Raw genomic sequence first — 22437 nt, 5'->3', positions numbered from 1 at the left:
AGAAACTTTTCATTTAAATAGAGATAAAAAATAGCGATACAACAAAAACTGAAACATGCTGCTTGGTGGTCTAAAACTAAAACTGTGATATCATGAGGGCGGATTGCTGATCACGGCGCTCTCCTGAATGTTTCCTCAAAAAGTGTCTAAAAAGGGTTAAATGTCAACATGCGCCTAGTCCAACTCTTTCAAAGTCGGACTCTTTCAAGGTCCAACACTTAATAAAGGTGACGGCACTTTCTGTGAACCAGAGCACAAGGAGAGCAGGGAAAGGGAGGGAGGAAAGAGGATGTAAAGAAGAGGAGGTGAAGGGAGGAGAAGACTCTGTGCATTAAGAACTTTTATAAAATCTCCTCTGTGTTCTTATCTTGCAGGAGTCGAGGAGTTTAAGACATCGTTGTAGAAAAAGTAGATTCAGTTTTTAAATCCAGTTACTTGTTTGTGCATTCCTGTGTTGTGTTCAGGTGCTCTCCGTTCGTCAGAGTTCTATAGTTTTCAGTCCAGTCAAGGTGAACATGAACACTCCACAGACCTTCAGACCTCCTTATCTCTTTGGTCGTGTGTCTTTGTGTCTTTCCTTCTTTGCCATCCAATCATATTCTTTCGATCCCTTCCTCAGGCTGACAGGCCGTCAGAATGGAGCATTCTGTCCAGTCGGGTCTCCGTTTTGATCACATGCCCGTGGACGACAGTCCCAGGCCAGTTGTTTTGCTCATGCAGGGTAAACCTTGAACTCCGGCCTTCGGGAAGTCGTGTGCCACCAGGCGGCCATTCTCACCTCCGAGCCCTGACGCTCCTCCTCCAAAACCTCCCGCTACCATGCCCCCACCTGCTCCTCCACTCGCTATGGCGGCATCAATGAGTTCCTGAATAGGAGAAAAATACATAAGTCCGAAATATTTTGGGACATGAAATCAATCCTGTGAGGTATTCAGAAGATTAACTCATTTCATTAAGGTTTATTTTAGTCTTTGTTTATAATCCTCTCATCTCCCTTCACTCTAAATTTAGCTTCTTAGCTTCTTTGCACTCATTCATTGTCTCCGCAAGTCAGTCATCGTTCTTATCTTTCTCAAACTGTCACAATTTTCAGATGTAAAGTTATAATATCAAGTGTAACTGCTTTCAGGGTTTAATGCTGTTGAGAGTCCCATCTTTAGCTCATTGGTCCACTTTCCACCCTGGTGGTACACAAGTGTGTGGAAATGTCTGTTCGTAGATTCTCTGTATTTTCACCATGACTGTTCTGAAAACTATCACAACATTTATTTGAAACTAAAGAACAGGCGAAGTTAAAAAAGTGTTTTTGAATGATGTCTTAGAACCAGGATTTATCTGAGATTATTAACGCTTACCCTAACCCTATCCACCTCTGGCTCACTTGAAGATTTCAAACCACCATCGCTGTGAGGATATCAGTGTTGAATATGTTTGTGTGTATCCAGTGATCACGACCGGTGATTAAAAGTAAAAGTCCTTTTTGAGTTTGCAGAGTGAATCTCTCTCTCTCTCCCTCTCTCAGTTAATGTAATGATGTGAATCCAGAGTTAATATCCTGTATCAGGCCTCAGAGTCTCCCAAACTCCCTCGCTCTTTCATGGCTGCAATGAAGAGTCGTCTGACAGATCAGTACAAATAAATCCAAGTTTATTAATTTACTGAAGCAGATTGGAGCCAGCTCACCCACATGTGAGCAGCAAAGTCAAACACTCATATCCCCCTTGCAGAAGGCTAAAAGCTTACAATCCACATCAGTCAACCTGTGAATGTCTTCAACACTGGGAGAAACTGTACCCCACTCTCTCTCTCTGTCTTCTTTAGTCTCTAACCCACCTCTCTCTCTTTAAAGGAAGAATATGTGATTTTTCACACTTCAATGTAGCAGAATCAAATACATCCTCTGAAAATAACTGTGAGTCATGACTGTCTGCAATGAGTGTAACACCCGAATCCTGCTGTCTGTGATGATGTCACAGACAGCAAATAAGGTGAAAGTGAGTCGGAGCTACTGCAACAGGCTGCTGACTCTCAGCGCCCGTCAGAGATGTAAATCATCAGTTTCTTTATTGGGTCCAATGACCGCTACAGCCTTTCAGCTCAGATTTATGGCGTTTATTTACTTCATGTGTTGTTACCACATCCACACTTGTGTTATTAGGGTTAAGGTAGTTTAAAAGTCAAACCTTCATAAACTGACAGGAGGTTAGATCAGAGCCAGTTTTAACCAGTTGGCAGTAAAATACAGAAACATGTCTTCAGAGAACTCACTGCAGTATTTATATCAGACTATCAATAATGAATCAGAGAATAATACACTGTATATATAAATGTATTGACTGTTTCCCTTGTGTGCAGCACAACTCCAGTGTGAAAACATGCAGCAGGTAACCGCAGTGTAACCTCGCTCTGCTCCGCTCTGACTGATGAAACCCTCCTCACATGTTGTGTCAGCAGCACCTTCAGCAAGCTCTTCACGACTCCGTGCTCAGACACAAAATGTGAGGAGAATAACAAAAGTCCAGCAGAGAGAGAGCGAATACACTGGTGCTGCTGCTGAGAAGAAAACGTCTCTAATGACTTGTTTGTTCCTTTGGAGGAGTCCATCAAAGTCTCGCTTTGAACCATCATTGTCTATAATGAGCCGAGTTTCATCACATGCAGACGCCGGCGAAAAAGAGCAGAGCGTTGGATAAACTGCTTCTCAGATTATAAAGCTGGATATGCTCCACAGATGGAGGTCCTGATTGTTGGACTTTAAGTTATCTGGAGCCGCAGGTAGACTAAAGTATAAGTTTATCTAGAAAGACAAACCCTCACGATGGATAGATTAACAATAAATACACTTAAAAATAGTCATGTGAAAAACTAAAATAAACAAACTCCTGATATGCAGTTATCATAGTTACCGTTTATATTGTTGTGTTTATAGTTAATCCTTTTAACTAGAAGTTTTTATTCTTTATTTTATTTTTGTTTGAATCATCCAATGGAAGAAGAGACGACATCCTGCTGTTGGTTTTATGTTATTCTGCTGACCAACAGTAGGTGGCGGTAAGAAGTAAAGAAGACTGAAGCTAGTAGGAATAGATAAATAATTAAATTTAAACAATATAAAAATAATTGATCTTGTAAAAGTTGTTGATAAAAAGACAATGAAGAAGAACTTAAAGTCAGGATGTCTTAGGTACAAACTTTCAGAGGGACTCACCTTCATTCTCCGCGACTCGATGCGGGACTTGTAGCAGAACTCAACCAGAGCCACGAGCATGGCCAAACCCAGACCTCCGATCAAGATGTAAAACACTCCCGCTACATTGCTCAGACTGAGCGCGCTCGTTTTGTCCTGTCAGCATAGAGAGGCGGGGTCAGGAACAGCTCAGAGAGATTGGCTGATGTTCATCACTAATGTTAGAAAACTGTTGACAATGAACTGGTGAAGCAAATCTCATCTTTCTAACTGAAACTTCTTAAACTGTCAAAGGCTGTGATAGAGAGGGAACATGAGACCTTTAAAGGAAGTCTGACCCAAAAAATCATCCCAAGTAATAATTCACTAAATTATGTTATGAATCCAATCTTCTTAAGTTTCAGTTGTTTAAACAGGAATTAAAATTCGGACGAGAAACGAGAGAAAACAGAAAACATTAATCAGCATGTGGAGGCCAGTTTGTAGAAGTCCCTTTATTCAAACTAAACGTTCATTATTTTTCTTCAGCATCATGCACAGTCCCACAGGGTGAGTTCATCTACGGCCTGAAACATGAAGCACATGCCAACGATTGGAAATTCCTTGTGTTTGGAAATTTGCCTCCAACTGTTACAGGAGGAGACCCAACACTTTTTAAAGACAACTTCCTGTCTTTGCTAAGACTGTGGACTGTAAGTGACCAACTTAACTGTATCCGTCCATCCGTCAGGTCTTAGAAAACACCTTTAAAAGTAGCCAGAGATTTCCTTGAGTCCTTGGACGATAGGGAACACTGTGCAGCCTTTTTCTATCAACCTGTCGAAGGCCTTCAATACCGTTGACCATGTAACTATAAAGGATAGACTGCACACTATTGGACAGTCTGAACAATCTGTATGTTGGTTTGTAAATTATTTATCAAACAGTTCACAATGTGTGCAGATGGAAGGCATTACTTCCAGAGATGTCCAACCAAAAAATGGTGAGCCACAAGGCTCAATCTTGGGGCCACTGTTATTCGCACTTTATATTTACAGTATCTGTCCCAATTTTACCAATGCACATTTTAATTACATGCAGATGATACTGTTATTTATTGCTCTACTTCAGGTTGTTACCTATGCTGCAAACTGATAGGTGTGAAATTAAATACTAGTTAACTGGACCTGAGGCTCATTGGTATTCTCATCTCTTTAAGGTCATGTTGAACGTGATCGTTTAAAACAGGAGAATTAAGTGTTGCTTTTTAAAGTGGTACATTTTCTAATATTAATGAAAGAATCAAGACATGAGAATAAAGAATGGGGCTGGGGAAGGGGGACCAGTTTAATTTGGGAACTGGTATTTAAGGGTTTTCAAATAAGATATAAAAAGTTAAAATAAGTACAAATACATAGGTCAGGGCGTAGAGCTCCTGAAGGAGAGATACAAGTGAATGGGCACTCAGGGGTTCTTAGGCCCCGAGGCACTGGGGGGGTATGGGTTAGGAGGGTCAGGATCAAGGTCATGGTAGGACCTTGCTAAACTAGTGTGTCCCTTAAGTTTTAAAAAAGTTTTAAAAGTGAATGAAGATAATCACAGCCTTTGACAGTTCATATGTAATTATTTGTTGCATGCAGTTTCATGCACCAACAGCGTAAACTAAACATTGAAAACAAAGATCACTAATGATGTTTGTCCAGTTACACGGAGAGAGACGACACCTTTCTCACAGCTCACTGTTTTATATTCAGAATAAATCAGAGAGGCTGACTTTTATCATTTAAGAATGTTACCTTTCTCATTTCATATCAAACTATCAGCTCTTAAAACAAATTAAATACTTCAAAATGAAATGTTCCATTTCAGTAAAACATTCGTTGCAAAAAGGGAAATTGATTGTTTGTGGAGTTTCTCATGAAATTCGTGGCGGTATGTTCTCCTGCCACATGCACTCTTGGTTTTGGTGGGCATGGCTTAGCGTTTCATCTAATTTCATGCAGCCCATTCAGAAACACCAACAGTAGGAAACAGTGGGCGTGGCTTCTCTGTTACACAGGAAGTGTTGTAAGGCGGAGGAGAGCCAATCAGAGGGCTTTCCTCTCCAAACTGTCATTAGCTGTTTTTTTTCTTTCAAACAGGACTGAAAGAAAACGAGTCCTTTTCACTTTCGGGCGTTTTATTTATTCGCCGTTAACGTTTAATTAAATAAATAAAAGAAGGTTAACATTACGCTGAATGGATGATTGAGGTTAGGGGTTGATCTCTCTTCAGGAAATCAAACTGAGTATTTCTCACAGTTTCATGATGAACTGATTAAAATCTGAACATGCTCATTAATTTCTGATCAAGCGTCTTAACGTGGTTTTTCGCCTCTTGGCCGTCACGCTCTGCTGCACAGATTTACAAACAGGAAGCACATGACAGATTGGAGACAAAAACATCCGAATGAGTGTGTGTGTGTGTCAGAGAGGGAGAGGAGGGGTGGGAAAGCTGTGGTCAGTAGTCTCAGATCTTTTAGTGATGCAGCCGTAAACAGAGAGAGGGGGGGGGAGAGAGAGAGAGAGAGAGACAGGGGGGAGGGGGGAGAGAGAGAGGGGGGGGAGGGGGGGAGAGAGAGACAGAGAGAGAGACAGAGAGACAGAGAGAGAGACAGAGAGAGAGACAGAGAGAGAGACAGAGAGAGAGACAGGGGGGAGGGGGGGAGAGAGAGAGGGGGAGGGGGGGGAGAGAGAGACAGAGAGAGAGACAGAGTGAGAGAGAGAGAGAGAGACAGAGAGAGAGAGAGAGACAGAGAGAGAGACAGAGAGAGAGAGAGAGAGAGAGAGAGAGACAGAGAGAGAGAGAGAGAGAGACAGAGACAGAGAGAGAGTGAGAGAGAGAGAGAGAGAGAGAGAGACAGAGACAGAGAGAGAGTGAGAGAGAGAGACAGAGAGAGAGAGAGAGAGACAGAGAGAGAGAGACAGAGAGAGAGAGAGGGGGGGAGAGAGAGAGAGAGACAGAGAGAGAGAGGGAGAGGAAACATGTCAGCAGTTTTGAAAATCTGACTTTTTACATCCAGAGCGTGTGAATAAAAGCTTGTCCTAATCTTAGCTCATGTTTCTGATGGAGAACAGTTTACTCTCTGGGTCAGGGTTCGTCTCTTTCACCACCAGTAGAACCTAAAATCATTCATGTGAATGTTTCAACGATGGGCAGTCAGCACTGCGATGTAAAAAGTCAAATTTTCAGTGATTTCTCTGTCCGTCTGTCTGCGGCTGCTTCCACCGGTGTGCTGACCATAGATTATTCTGGAGAACAGAAGGACGACTGAGCAGAGAAAAGCCTCTGAAGAAATCTTCTCATCTGGAGACATGAAAAGCCCTTATCTCCAAAAGGTCCGCTCTGTCACAATTGGCTGAAGCCCAGCTCATTTTCTCTTCAATTAGCATACATTGATCTGGAAGTTTGATGGGATTTAAACTTCAGAAAGTGAGTGATGAAATCATGGGCAGCTTCTTGGGTTGGAGTAATGAGGTTTTTCATGCCCTCAGAAAGAACAGGAGTGTGTTCATGTCGTCTCCATTTCTCCAGAACGGTCAGCTGAGCAGCATTACACTCTAAAAATATAAAGTTTTACAGAAACAAAAATAACTATCATCAAAACAGCAGATTATTTTTCACCATCAGGCACTGAACTGAAAACTGAATCTCATCATTTATGATCATTGTATATAACATTGTTTGATTGATTTTACAGTTTACCATGTGATTCCAGGAACAGAACATTAGACCAAAACCACCAACCAGCACATCTACAGCGTACCTGTTGATATTTAATATCTGACCTGTTAATATTTCATATCTAACCTGTTAACATCTGTAAACGGCGTGTGAACGGCGTGTAAATGAGTTGTAAAGATGTGTGAACGGTCATTTTATAAATCAATCATTATTTTTAAAGCATCAATTCATCTTCAGGAGACGCTTTACTAAAGATCATATGCTGGAAGGATTTATCCTTTGTATTCCTCTCGTTCATGTTGTCCACATGTCCTCCCCGCTGAGGTCGGAGCAGGTCGTGCATGAACGAGGACGGCGGTGGTTGTGGGGACGACACAGTTTGATGTAAGTGGTTGGGCATCAGGCGGTGGTTCAGGGACAATATGGTCCGATGGTGGAAGCTGGGCATCGGGCAGTGTAAAAAAGTTGTAAAGATGTGTGACGGCGTGTGAACGACGGGTGAACGACATGTGAACAACGTGTGGCTGGCATGTGAATGGCATGTAAAGATGTGTGACGGCGTGTGAACAAGTTGTAAAGGCGTGTGAATGGTTTGTGAATGGCGTGTGAACAGCGTTTAAACAAGTTGTAAAGATTTGTAAACAGCGTTTAAAGATGTGTGAACGTCGTGTGAACAGCGTGTGAATGATGTGTGACGGCGTGTGAACAAGTTGTAAAGCTGAACTGACGTTCTGCACTACGATCTCAGGACGCTCCCTCAGAGCACGATCAATCGTGTTAGAGTCCGCTCTGGTTGAAAGTTTAAAGTCTGTCTGAGCACAGGTGACCACTCCCACCAGTGATGTCATAGTGTACTGACACACCTTTGGAATCACATTCAAGTTTAGTACCTGGTGGTTAAAAGAGCTTATGATGCATTTGACGATGACATGTTTGAGATTAAAATATGTTGTGATGTTCGTCTATGGTCAGACAGCACTACACACTTTGGAGCGAGAACCAAACCAAGAGGCAAAGCCCGAAGAAAGAAAGAGAGTAACATGGAGGAAAAGACGATTAAACGCAATCAAATTAAATCTCAACACAAGAATATTTCAATTAAGATGAAAACAAAGAAAACTTTTCTTTTCAGAGTGTAGCTGCTGAGGTTTTGTATCTGATGTGGGAAAAGTGGGCGGGGTGAACCAACACATGACCTCAGGAGCAGGCCAAGCGACCTCCAGAACTGACCTTTCTGCCGGAGTCCTTGTGTCCACACTCCCCCTTGTCATACCACCACCTGTTTTTCAACTTGTCTAAGACGGCTTGTTCATTGAGCTTCAGTACTGCTAGGTTTACTGGGATTCTTCACAAATCATGAGAGGAAGGAGGGGGGGGGGAAATAACATAAATAACATTATGCACCTCCATGTTATTTTATGTTATTGTTAAGCTGCACAGAAATGGGGCTGTAGTCGCTACGAAAGGCGCAGCAGCAGTGATTTGAGCACGGCTGACATTGGCAGTAAAGATGCTTTGATTAGCTACAGAGAAGAGCTCGACAACAACAGAAGAAGAACATGAACAGACAGAAAACAGGCACCATCACAGATAAACACTTTCAGAAAATGTCAAAGTGATATGCTTTAATACTCCATCTAGCTTGGTTAAGCCTGACTCCCTACGTGCGAGATGTGTATTACTATATCACTTTGGGTAACCGGCAAGGGCTGAAAACACTCCGGGTTTACTGAGTCTGAAGTTTTAAAGCTGTTCAGTATATCATCAGGGGTTTTTTGTGTAGGAGAAAACTTTTACATTTTGTGGTTATCTGTGAGCGAGGAGCTGACATCAGAGGCTAAACGACCAGAGGGGGTACATTAGAGAGCCATTTGGGTTTATATTAATCATATATGTTGGATTAACACGAGCTGTATACTTATTTCATAATATCTGCAGTTTACTTTAATAATAATCGTAAACCAAAGATAGTGACCCAGCTTCTTTACAAAGGATAAGAAAAACAGAAAGGCCCAGCCTTTAAAACAAACTAGTCTTTTCAAACACTATGTTATTTGTATTCAAGGCAAAAACATGTAGGACTTTAGTTTGGTGCGATTTGGTGCCCACTAAGGTCTCTGAATGCAACTGCACTGGGTTAAGACACACACAGTGCTGTTAGTTCCTCCCCCTCTTAGATAACCAACATCTGTTGACGATCAGAGGGCGCAGAAGCAACAAAGACGTCATGAGAAGCTAAAGAACCGGCTGACGAGGATCAGGAATATATCTAGCGTCTACAGCTCGTTGATAGCTAACTGCCAGAACAACCCCCCCACCCCCAACACCAGATTGTTGATGGACGGTCTGCCTCCCCCCACCCCCTTGCTCCCTATCCCTCTTCCTGCATCTTATCCCATCTCTCCCCCTATCCCTTTCCAACCCCGGCGCAGTCCAGACCTGTGAAGGCTGTTTCGTCATGAGCCGGGGATCCGGCTGAATATTTCTGCCTTTTAATAAGAAAGTTTTTTCTTACCACTGTAACTTTTGCTGCTTTGCTAAAGTGCTCATGATGGATAGGCCGGATCTTTGTAACAATAAGTAAGGTCTTTTACCTGCTTTTTGTAACATAACAATGAGTAAGGTCTTTTACCTGCTTTTTGTAACATAACAATGAGTAAGGTATTTTACCTGCTTTTTGTAACATAACAATGAGTAAGGTCTTTTTACCTGCTTTTTATAAAGTGTCTCAAGATAACACTTGTTATGAGTTGACGCTATACAAATAAATTGAATTGAATTGAACTCTTAGCATGTGGAGTATGTGTTTGTGTATTCATCTGTAACCATGACGACTACAGGCCGGGGCTTAATGTCTACATTGGAGAGGCTCATTTATTACATTCTAGCTGAGATCAGTTTGTAAGGTTTCAAACTTAAAAAGCTAACTTGAAGATAGATGAGGAAAGAGACAACTTTTTGGTGTCAGATGGATTTATTGAATCATTTGTGTCAAACCTCAGACATTACTCGGGTTAGATGACTTTCTGCAGCCGCTAAAGCTGCTAAACATGAGACAACGATCTTCAGGGATTTACACTTGTTTCTCTCTCTCTCTCTATCTCTTGTTAGATTCAGCCATTGTATCAAACAGTACAGAGACGGGCTAACTGGCTGCTTTGTATCTGAAGGCTGCTGTGTGAACTAGTGCCGGAAAGACAAACGCACTTCTCACCAGATGGCCTTGGCCTGACGTTACATTTATGTTTCCCATACGACTCTCCCACCAAAACCCCAAAGGATGCAGTTGTGGCATCTCTTTGTTTTAACATTCAAAAAACCCTTAAGCTAATTTTCTGCTACAGTTGATGTTTCTCTTTGTTTAAAATATGATCGTGAAACACATCCCGGCTCTGAAATCTGATATATGTTTCATTGGACATATCTGCAGAATATGCTGCTGTTTTCTTTTTTCAAACGGGAAGATCTCTGTAATGAAGGTTGGCCCTACTTTCTGTTTTAGTTGATAAAATACCCCCTCGGTCCAAAGAATCTGGTCTGTTCTTCAAAAAGGCCTCAGAAAGGTAACTATGGGGATTGAAGCGCCTCCTAGTCCAAAGGAGAAACTTTATAGTCTAATAGAAGGTTCCAGTATATATTCAGATGGGGCCATCCGGAGTGTTTTACGATTGCTTTAAAGGTTGGGAGTTGTTGCCAGTTACCCGGTGGTACCATTGCCTGTCGTTACCCGCTGGGGTTACGGTGATCTGACCTTGGAGTCCCCTCCCCCGATGCCGCACTCTCCCTTGTCATACCACCATCTGTTTTTCAATTTGTCCAACAGGCCCTGCTCGTTCAGTTTTAATACGGCCAAGTTAACAGGGTTTCTACGGGGATGATAGTGATAGGGGATAGAAGGGAACTTGGTGTTAATGAGAAGACGACCAAACACTTACATGTGTCTACATACGACGGGCATGTTATTATTAGTGTAGGATTTAATGGCTCTATACTGTTGTGCAACCCAGACCTCATCAAAATGTTGTTTCCCAACCTTCAAAGTCGTGTGTCCACATGGTTATTTTGTGAAAGACTGAGCTGAGCTTTTTTTAAGATTTATTTTTGGGCTTTTTGTGCCTTTAATTCAGAGAGAGGACAGTGGATAGGGTCGGAAATCAGGGAGAGAGAGAGTGGGGAATGACATGCAGGAAAGGAGCCATAGGCTGGATTCTAACCTGAGCTGCCCGCTTGGCAAACTATAGCCTCCATACATGGGGCGCGCACTAACCACTGCGCCACCAGTGCCCCGAGCAGAGTTTTTTTTTTATGACAGAATCATTCAGTGCTTCAAGTTTTCAGTTCTATGGGGGACTATAAACCAGGCTTCTTAGCATCTTTTAAAAGGTTGATTATGTGAAAGAGGGTCTAACTGTGACCTGCAGGCTTCCTCATTTCTAAAGAGAGTCCATTTGTTGTATTCATCATTGAAGAAGACATTTTTCATAACATCAATAATACCCTTTCTGAATTATAGAGTATATCAGCGGCCTCAGGCAGAGCACTTTGGTTGTACTTTGTGATTGGCGTCATCATCTCTCTTCAACGTAGACCCTTGTGGCTTTCATTTAGGCTTTGCAGCTTTACCTGTATTGGCTTCAATATTCACTCTTGTTCTTGCAGAAGAGTCACTGCTGCTGCTAGAAAACAAAGTCTGATCCACCAAATCCACCAAAGTGTGATCTACCATCCTGCCTCTTATCAAAAACAAGTCATCCTTATCTTCACACTTTGACTGAAAGCCAAATTTATAATGAAGAATTTCTCTCTGCCCGTTAGATGGTGCTGCTTTAAGGCATGCTCTCTTTGGTTTGGTTGAGAAGTTGTCATTGAGCTCGAACATAAATCTTTACAGCTTTAAAATGTGATCTTGTTTTTGACCAATTAAAGACAAAGGATGTGAGGAATAACTGAAAGGAGGTTAGTTCAGTCGCCCTGACTAATTAAGACTTTGTTGATTTGAGAGGAAGTTCAAAATGATCCAATGTTTCATCACAAACCGTTTGACAGAATTTCTCTTTGAATTTCTTCTTTAGTATTTTTCTGGCAATGCAAACTTGGAGGACAGGGACTAGTTAAAGTTGGGTTAATGTGAGGAGATTTCTGACTGATCTAAGATTTTAGGGGATAATTGAGGAGGAGAGAATTGAGGGCCAGTACATCATGGGAACTTTTTCTCATGACTTCGATGTTTGAATTGTTTCACTAGCTTGTTTAAAGTCCATTGATCAGCTGTGATTTGGTCAAGTGATGGTAAAACAAGATCTTAATATGGTCTGGGTTGAAAAACAACAAATATATCCGATTACTGATGACAGCAAACCTTTACTTGCATTTATTTACATTTTTCCGCTGATGCATAAATCAGGAACAACAGTGAAATGTTTGGGCATAAAGACCGATTGGAATGTGCAGGTAATAACTTCAGGTGTAATAAAGGTAAGCGAAGGTAAAACTGTCTTTTACACAGGTGTTCAAAGGTTGTCAGTTTGCTTACACTAATGCCCTCCAGTTTCTTGTTGCTCCTCTTTATGTACCAGTGCAGACCAAAGCTCAAGAACTACAGAAGTGAAAGTCATGGGTGAAGAAACGTGGATCACTAAATGTGATGATAGCAGATGAGAGTTTTGTTCCTTAGTGCATTGTGTAGATTTTAAGTACTTTGAATAACAGTTTCGTGTAAAACTTGAAATCCACATGAAATATGCACAAAAAATCTTGTGCATCGAAGTTCCTTAAGAAGTTTTCAAGAAAACTGACCAATGTCACATTGGAAACAAACTAAATTTCTTGATGTGTGGTTAACCTTTGTTCAGAGTGACGTCTTTCTTTTCTCACTATTATCTTAGCCAGGTAATCCGAAGTCATAAGATATTCTTGTTTTTAACCAAGTATTCGTGTAGGCATGATGGTGTTCTCCTGTCTGTTTGGAGCATGGGCTGTTAATAGTCTCAAAAATTAACACGACTTAGACGCAAGCTGCAGTATCGACATGAACAGTGGGGGGCAGTGTAGTGTCAGAGGGGATGTGTCAGAGTGAAGACAGCAGCATGAACAACCATGTCAGAAAGTTCTGGGTGGTTTCACAATAGAAAACAGACATGTGAAAATGTCCGTAAAGGTGAACCATGGAGTTTTGGTAGAGAAATGTACAGATTCTGTGGTAGATGTTCATAACTCTATACACAAACTGTCCTCAGAGGAACATGTGGTCCCTGTAAGTGTTGAGCCTGCAGCAGTGAAAAACTCTCCAGGTAGATTTAAAGGTCCCATATTATGCTGGTTTTATATACTCTTTAGTGTGTTTTCCAAGTGTCCTGTGCATGTTTAGGCACATCTATGTGCAAAAATTCAAAGTCCGCGGAAACCCGGCTTCTCCTACGTCCTCCTGTTAGCTGTAGCATTAGCTGCACGTAACGCTCGGTTCTAGCCCCCCGCGATAAAAAATTGTCAGTGCGGCGTCATTGTCAGTGTGAGATCACTGATCTAAGCCCATTGGCTCGTCGTGCCAAGCCCTGCAGCTCATTTTGAAATTTCCGAGAAGCGTGATGAGCAACTGACCAATAACAACAGAGCGGATCTGCAGACCAATCAGAGCAGACTTGGCCCACGTGGGGTCTAACAGTGGGGGCTCAGCAGAGCGTAGCTGACGGACTCAGAGCGGAGAGGGAGCAAGGAGGAGCAGTTCATGAAAACAGACACTTTTTTTTAACTTTTGCTATTGTGAACGTGAACGTTCCTACCAAAAGTAGGTACATAGATTAAATGTACAAACTCCAAAAAGGGCATAATATGGGCTCTTTAAGCTCTAAACAGTGATCAGGGAGACATTTTATCCTTTAAATAAAGTTTGTGTATTCAGTTAAGAAAATATAGCATTGAACTGTTACACAACCAAATCTACACAATGCACCTTTAATGTGATAAACTGAGTCTGTAATGATCCACATGTATACGATGAGTCATTGAGCCTCATTCACCAATATCTTCTTTAAAAGATTTCTAAGAAGACTCTCCGTCAGATTCACCAACGTATTCTTCTGGTATTTATTCTAATTGTAGCACTTTTAAATTTTAAATGTAAAGTGCGTTATAAATAAAATGTATTATTATTATTCTACAGAGTGAGGGCTGCTGCTTTTATTCATTTCTTTATCTTAACATTAACAGATACTAACCTCCACAAGCTTTGACATGTCGGAAACTCCCTGATGTGTGTGATGTAAGCTATGAACAGCCGGAGCTCTCTGGTGGGCCCTCTAGTGGTATCCTCCAGTAACACATGTAGTGCATGGACAAGTGACAAATACGCTCATAATGCTGCAGGTTGTGCATGCATTATTAAGGTTAAAAATCAAGGAGATCTCAGTAATAAAAGGCAATTAGCTGTTACAGTGGACAATAAATGGATTGAAATATTTGTTAACCTCACATGGATCAAAGTTTCAGTCAGAATTTCTTATTGATATCCCTATGTATCAGTGGATAAATCGGATTGGTCACAATGCCACTTTGGAACAAAACCCTCCAAATGTTCCACATAGAACAGAAGCACATTCATCTGTAGTCTTGGCAGCAGTGTTTCTTCTACTGTAGCAGATGTTTGTTAGAGTAGTTCATCAGTGAAATGAGCTCAGGAAACCGTCAGAGCCGCCCCAACCCAGAGTCCGCAGTCTGCTCAGAGAGGATTCAATGTGTGCAGTTTTTTAACATGATTATCCAGTTTGGTTTGTATTTAAGTGGTTTGGAACAACTGTGTTGCTAGGCAACTGATGTTGAATACTGACACCTTGTTTTTCTGTCTTTCCAATAATGGAGAATGATTTTGTTCTGTCTGCATGTGACGCTCCGTGCATAGAGAAAACAGCAGACGCAGAAGGTGAGTCACTCCCATTGGTCTGTTTTCTTTTTTTAAATGTCATTATGAAAACAATTATGAACTGTGGAGCAAAATCCTTCAATTATTACCTTTAAATGTTTTCCCTCAAATGCAAATATGAAGTCATTTTGTTTGTGTCTTTGTGGAACACACTAAGTTTCCCATGAATTAACCTTGTTACAGAGAAGAACATACGAGTCACCACATTCAACATGTTCAAATCTCATTTTTGGAGCATCTCCTCTTTCTCGGACTCTGGGTTGGCTGAAAAATGCTGATGTGAAGCAGAAAGAACCAAATGTTCCCTCACAGAACATCTGATAATAAAAAGGACAATCTTCAAGATGTCTGAAACAAAGAAATCCAACATCAGGGCTTTCAAATGCTGCTGTCAGGTCAAAAAAAATCTCACAATCTTCACGTTTTTACATCATGCTGACGTTTTAACCTCAACACTCTCTTATTGGTCTTCATTGTCCGTTTCTATGTGGTCAGTAAAACATGGACTTTTGTTAGGGTTACACCTGCAGAGTATTTTTTATCTGACAGCAGCAATAACCATGAAAGATTCATCACTGACCAGATGGATGATGGCTGTATGGATGTATGATGTATGATGTATGATGGATGGACATATCAATGGATGGATGGTCAGGCACCATCTTATCTTAATGAGCTAATAGTTCCGTACTACCCTTCGAGAACATTACGCTCCCAGAATGCAGGCCTGCTAGTGGTACCTACAGTCTCTAAATGTACTAGGGGAGGTAGAGCCTTCAGTTATCAGGCCTGCTCGTGGTACAGTCTCTAAATGTACTAGGGGAGGTAGAGCCTTCAGTTATCAGGCCTGCTCGTGGTACAGTCTCTAAATGTACTAAGGGAGGTAGAGCCTTCAGTTATCAGGCCTGCTCGTGGTACAGTCTCTAAATGTACTATGGGAGGTAGAGCCTTCAGTTATCAGGCCTGCTCGTGGTACAGTCTCTAAATGTACTATGGGAGGTAGAGCCTTCAGTTATCAGGCTCCTCTCCTCTGGAATCATCTTCCAGCAGGGGTACGGAAGGCAGACACTCTGTATTTTTAAGAATACACTGCCCTTTTTGATAAATCTTATAGTTAGTGCTGGTGTAGACCGGCTCCTAATTATATTGCTATAGGCTTAGACTACCGGAGGAACTGGCACCCTGAGCTCTTATCTCTCTCTCTCTCTCTATATATATATATATATATATATATATATATATATATATCACATATTTTCCTGGTAGGGTTAGGGTTAACCCTATTTCTTTTCAAAGATTAATTTTTGGGCTTTTTGGGCCTTTAATGGAGAGACAGGACAGTGAACAGAGCTGGAAATCAGGGAGAGAGAGTAGGGAACGACGTGGGAAAGGAGCCACAGGCTAGATTCAAACCTGGGCCGCTTGCCATGAGGACTACAGCCTCCATACATGGGGCGCGCGCCACCTACCTCTATACCACTAGCCCCCCAATCCCCTTTTCAAGCCCGGCGCAGTCTAGGCCTGTGAAGGCTGTTTCGTCATGAAGATCTCTGCCTTTTAATAAGGCAGTATTTCTTACCACTGTAACTTTTGCTGCTTTGCTAAAGTGCTCATGATGGATAGGCCGGATCTTTGTAATATAACAATGAGTAAGGTCTTTTACCTGCTTTTTGTAGAGTGTCTCCAGATAACACTTGTTATTAGTTGACGCTATACAAATAAAGATTGATGGATGGATGGATGGATGGATGGATGGATGAATGGATGGATGGATGGATGGATAGACGTCGGTATTCTGGCAGACAGACAGGCAGGTTGGCAATCAGACAGGCATAACAGATTACATGACAACAGACAGACAGACAGACAGACAGACAGACAGACAGACAGACAATAACAAAGACAAAAGAGAGAGAGAGACAAGACAGACAGAGAGACAGATTAAGGGACTGACAGCCAAACAGACAGACAGACAGACAGACAGACAGACAGACAGACAGACAGACATGTCAGGAAAGTCTCAAAATAAATCAGAGTTTAACTAGTTCTTATGTTTTCATGAGTACAGATGTTTTTAATCTATAAAGTTGTACCCTCTAAATAATACAAAGACAAACACACCAGACGTAAGTTGTCTTACAAAGGTTTCTGAAGGTTAATAAATTATGTTTAATTCATTCATGTGTTAATAGCTGTAACGCACTGTGTTCAGAGTGGTTCTGCTTACAGATGTTTCACAGTCGATTTACCCACTTTTAAAATGAGACGTGTCTGAAGTTAAGAAACACTCCATAAACAGTCAAAACTGAAGAGAGTTTATTTCACACAGCTACATACAGGATCACTGCATCTGCAGGTAAATACTACAATTTGGTCTGCAGAGTGTGGCTAGCATTAGCAGTGTTAGCACCTCCAGCCTTAAATCCTCCCTGCAGGTTGATGTCCACATGTCTGTGCTGAACGTGGTTACTCATCATTCTCTGTATATGGACTCTATATAAATGTATATATACAGTATATATCCTGCACATAACTTAATCTCCACTTTCTAGATCAACGTCCTGACAAAGCGCTCCGTGATACGAGACACGATCTGTATTTGTTCCTGCTGGTTTATATCCAGTAGAGTGAGGAGAGCCGGCCAATTAACTGGAGCTACAGCCCCCACTAATGGTGCACAGCTGTATTACAGGTCACACCAACATTTGACCAGCATTGAGGTCATATAAATATATTAATATTCAGTTTAACAGAGAAATAATTCTGGTGCTAGTTAACGTGGATGACGACTAATCACGTCATATGCTGAGTACTGCTGTATTTGAAGTATTCCATTCTGTGTTTTAGTGTAAAGTAAATATTCTTTTTCCAATATTTAGGGTGACAACATTCTTTAACTCCAAATGGCGGATTTTTGATTCCAGATAAATGCATCAGGTGTCTCTTCTATAGTGGAGTCACCATAGTATCAAACATTTTCACTGAGAGATGCAGACTCAGTAAATGATGATTTCCAATATATTTACATTTATTTTGTGAAATAAGAAAACATCTTCAAAGTAGATCATGTGTGAATCTGTGGTATTTATTTCCTTAAACTTTATAAAAGTGCATCACACCATCTACTGTCCTGGAGTGTGTATAAAAAAGCATTAGATCATCCAGATAGCCAACAAACTCTAGAGAAAAATTACTTTCGTGTTTGTCTGATTATGTAATTTCTCACAAAAACAGATAAAACAGGACACGAACATTGACCCCACACTGACGGCCCCCCAGCCCGGACATTCAGAGTGTACCTGAGAGGTGATCCTTTGGGCGTGGCCACTCCGTAACCTTTAGAGTCCAGGTTACCTCCCACTTTCATGGTGTCGCAGGGCTTCCTCTGCTCGATGTACTCGTTCATGGAGGACTCCAGCAGGTAGGCATACTTCCCCTTTGACTTCCTGACTCTAATCACACCCTCATTAGTGTTTTTGACGAACACTGTGGGGTCTGCGCTCCGCATGTAGGACCACATCTTCTCAAAAACTGCTATCTTTGATCGCTGACATAGGAGTAGATAGTGAAGACAACAAAATATGTTTATGACATGAAGGTCTTCCTTTAACTCTACCGGCAATTTTGGATGGTTTAAAGGTTTTCAATATCTAAACCGTAAAATAGCCACGCTGCATAAAAATATAGAGACAAATCTTTAAAAAGATCTCCAATACAGAAAGAGCATAAATTCAAGTTTTATTATAAAAGTTTATTGGCTGATAGAGATCAACAGTGGAGCCATTAAACCATCGTAAAGGAAGTGGACACAAGACTTCCTGTCTGCATTTCTATATTCCAGAATGAAAATATAATTTAACATCAATGATGGATTTTGATTTAATGTCAGTCAATCACTCATTATTTGTGTAAAAAATGTCTTAAAACAAAACTTGAACTCCTTGAACCATCTTATTTGATCATTTCTGTCTCTAGGAACTTTTAACATGAAAAATGTGTAGAGAATGATGATTGGATGAAACAACAGGGAGCACTCACCTTGAAGAACTCTTTGGTGGAGCCTCCGTCCAGGGTACCGTAGGCGATCTCCGTCTGCTTGGCCAAGTCCTCTGAACCCTCTATAGGGGAAACCATCCTCTCCACGGTGAGGAAGGCTGCCAGGTTGGCTGTGTAAGAGGAGATGATGATGAGGGTGAAAAACCACCAAACTCCTCCAACGATTCGACCTGATAGTGACCTGGAGAAAACAAGGAGAAGAATGGTAAAGATTATTGACCCTGTATGGTCTCATCACAGTCCATCTGTTGGCTACTTAAGAAGCTCCAAAAAACAGCTGGTCATTAAGATTTACAACATGTAGCCAGTAGCCTTTTTCTTTAATGTTGAGGCTTTCCTTCAACAAAGAATCTTTTTCCACCTCGTTTGCTGCCACATTTTGTGAGAACTGATTGGAGGAGGAGTAGATCCTACTCCTTGTGGATTTTTTAGTGATGATGTGAAGTTATGTTTGTGATGAAATCGAACAAGTCAGTGTGTGAGGTTGGCTGATCTGCAGACAATAATATGTTGACTGTTTTTCTATATTTGCTACAGTAGGTGTGATAGCTGAGGCTGAATAAGGAAGCCTGCAGGGACGCAGCAAACACCAACGTCTATACCTCCAATCAGCATCAAATACATCGACACATTCACACTCGGAGAGCGTTCAGCCCTGCAGGCATGACCAGTCAGTCTAAAGGTGACCCTGTGTGCTACACACACACACACACAAACACACACACACACACACACACACACACACACACACACACACACACACACACACACACACACACACACACACACACACACACACACACACACACACACACACACACACACAACACACACACACACACACACACACACACACACACACACACACACACACACACACACACACACACACACCACTTACGACATCACTGATACTACATCCATGTTATTATACCATCAATGGTCTTGAGCTTAACCACAGTAATGATTTCATTGATGTAACTTTTTTCATTTTTAAAGAAATTTGACACCAGCTACCGTCTAAAATAGTAACAACTCATCCCTCATAGATTAGGAGGAGGTGCAGCTTATGACCTATACTGCAGCCAGTAGATTCATAAGTTTAAAGGTCACAAAATCCTCTTCCCCATGTTCCTCTAACTCTAACATGTGTCTCTAGTCTACAAACCCCCCAATGATGAAAAGTCCATCCTCTCCGTCTTCTGCCTGCTCCACTTTTCAGAAAATGTGTGCTCAAACAGACCGTTTGGAGATTTCCCCTTCATGACATCACAAAGGGCAGTAGCCCCTCCCCCAGGTGGGTTTGTGTTACACTGGTTGAAGAGGAAGAGAATATGTGACCTTTAATGTATATAATATAATAATAATTTATTTAAGGTGACATCTGACTGGGACATTGTTTTAATGAGGCTGAGAGAAAAGACATCAACACACATCCTGTGACACACACACGATCAACACACACACACACACACACACACACACACACACACACACACACACACACACACACACACACACACACACGTTAACATGGAACATGTAGAATTCTGGGTGGCGTGCTGCCGGGTTAGCTGTATGTTACTGATGTGTGAACGCCCGAGGCTGTCTCTATGCTGGATCTGCTGAATGCTGTGCGCGTGTGTGTGTGTGTGTGTGTGTGTGTGTGTGTGTGTGTGTGTGTGTGTGTGTGTGTGAGCGATGATATGTCTGAATGAATAAGTACAGTATTTATATATATCTGTGAATTTATGTATGTGTCTTTGAACTTCTATGTTTTGGGTACGGCTTGTCGTCTCTCTCTCTCTCTCTCTCTCTCTCTCTCTCTCTCTCTCTCTCTCTCTCTCTCTCTCTCTCTCTCTGTGGTATTTCCTTTTTTAAGGTGAGCATGATGTTCAGGTGAAGGTGTTTCTGCAAGTGTACAGGCTTTAGAGCATGTTGACGACACATGCTACTTTATGGACGTCTTCTGTTATCATCTTATGGTTTATGAGCCACAAGCAACATTTTTTGTACCCAAGGGTAAATATGTTATTACCCCTCCCCTCTTCCTGGTCTCTGACTCTAAATGGACCATAATTGACTAAATGAACATCATGCTGTGTGGAAAGAACTTGAAATAACAGACTGAGAGCATAAAGTTCTAAAAATGTTTACCTAGGGAATTAATCAACATTTTATCATAACAGTCAGGGTCTGATTCTCTCAGAATAAATCTCTCCATAACTGGTTCCTATCTGATCCGTCTCTCAGTCTCACTCTCAAAGCTTATAGCTCTGATGATATTCAGATACAAACACAGTTAGCTCTTGTTAAGGTGAATATGGATGAAATGTGGACCCGCTGACAGCCCCGGTCTAATTCAAGCCCTGATTATATTCATAAATATATATGAGTCATATTTACAGACTTTATTTACAGAGCTTTTATTTTGAAGGCACACAGGGGTGGAAGTGTTTTTCTGATCTCTGGAAAGTTTGAGCGTCACATCTCTTATAAATACTTAGCAGACGCTCATTATTCACTCTAACTGTGCGTGGCTGTTAGCGCCCCCTGTCTGTGAGTTACACTCTTTTTACAATGAGGCAGATTTACAGAGAAAGAAGACCTACCCTTCAACAAATGAATAAAGGATCATTTAAATACAAACAGCAGCGATGCACATTATGATGAGTCGCAGTTTGCTCTTCAGCACAGTTAAGACTGTTTGTGAACACTGATGAAATGGGACGGGGTCTTTTTGACAATTTTTACGGGTTGAATGTGCGCAAAATTCAATTCAATTCAATTCAATTCAATTCAATTTATTTTTGTATAGCGTCAAATCATCACAAGTGTTATGTCAAGACACTTTACAAAAAGCAGGTAAAATACCTTACTCATTGCTATGTTACAAAGATCCGGCCTATCCATCATGAGCACTTTAGCAAAGCAGCAAAAGTTACAGTGGTTAGAAAAAACTTTCTTATTAAAAGGCAGAAATATTCGGCCGAATCCCCGGCTCATGATGAAACAGCCTTCACAGGCCTAGACTGCACCGGGCTTGGAAAGGGATAGGGGGAGAGATGGGATAAGATGCAGGAAGAGGGATAGGGAGCAAGGGGGTGGGGGGAGGCAAACCGTCCATCAACAATCTGGTGGGGGGGGGGGGGTTTGTTCTGGCAGGCCGTCAACCAACAATCTTGAGGAGCCTAAGAGAGCTCAAGAGCTCTCAGGAAAGTAGGTGGTTAGTGACTGAGATTTACAGATAGATACATGCAATGATATGATGTACTGTATATGCACAGAAAGAGAGAGAGAGAGAGAGAGAGAGAGAGAGAGAGAGAGACAGAGAGAGAGACAGAGAGAGAGAGAGAGAGAGAGAGGGGAGCTCAAGGTGCCAGTTCCCCCGGTAGTCTAAGCCTATAGCAGCATAACTAAGAGCTGGTCTACACCAGCACTAACTATAAGATTTATCAAAAAGGAAAGTTTTAAGTCTATTCTTAAAAATATAGACTGTGTCTGCCTCCCGGACCCCGGCTGGAAGGCGGTTCCAGAGGAGAGGAGCCCAATAACTGAAGGCTTTACCCCCCATAGT

At 41.6% G+C, this 22437-nt stretch overlaps 1 protein-coding gene across 5 annotated transcripts in view; it reads right to left on the bottom strand.

Moving 5' to 3' along the window:
* Positions 1-529: 529 nt before the first annotated feature.
* The window catches only part of LOC110002890 (glutamate receptor 1), an 85322-nt gene continuing 63414 nt past the window's right edge, over positions 530-22437 (bottom strand). The window contains exons 14-18 of one of the 5 annotated variants that reach the window (XM_065963066.1): positions 18843-19041; positions 18104-18351; positions 10641-10755; positions 3209-3343; positions 530-866 (exon numbers count right to left, since the gene is read on the bottom strand). In XM_065963066.1, coding sequence (XP_065819138.1) covers positions 672-866; positions 3209-3343; positions 10641-10755; positions 18104-18351; positions 18843-19041 — 892 coding nt within the window. In that variant the 3' untranslated portion in view covers positions 530-671. Of the gene's footprint in view, positions 867-3208; positions 3344-8119; positions 8235-10616; positions 10756-16105; positions 16600-18103; positions 18352-18842; positions 19042-22437 lie in introns of those variants that run through there. The other 4 variants (XM_065963067.1, XR_010668680.1, XM_065963068.1 and 1 more) reach the window with 4 other exon arrangements.

The sequence above is a fragment of the Labrus bergylta genome, chromosome 14 (assembly GCF_963930695.1).
Source record: "Labrus bergylta chromosome 14, fLabBer1.1, whole genome shotgun sequence".
Taxonomy (NCBI): Eukaryota; Metazoa; Chordata; class Actinopteri; order Labriformes; family Labridae; genus Labrus; species Labrus bergylta.
This window is presented reverse-complemented; position numbering and strand designations above follow the sequence as displayed.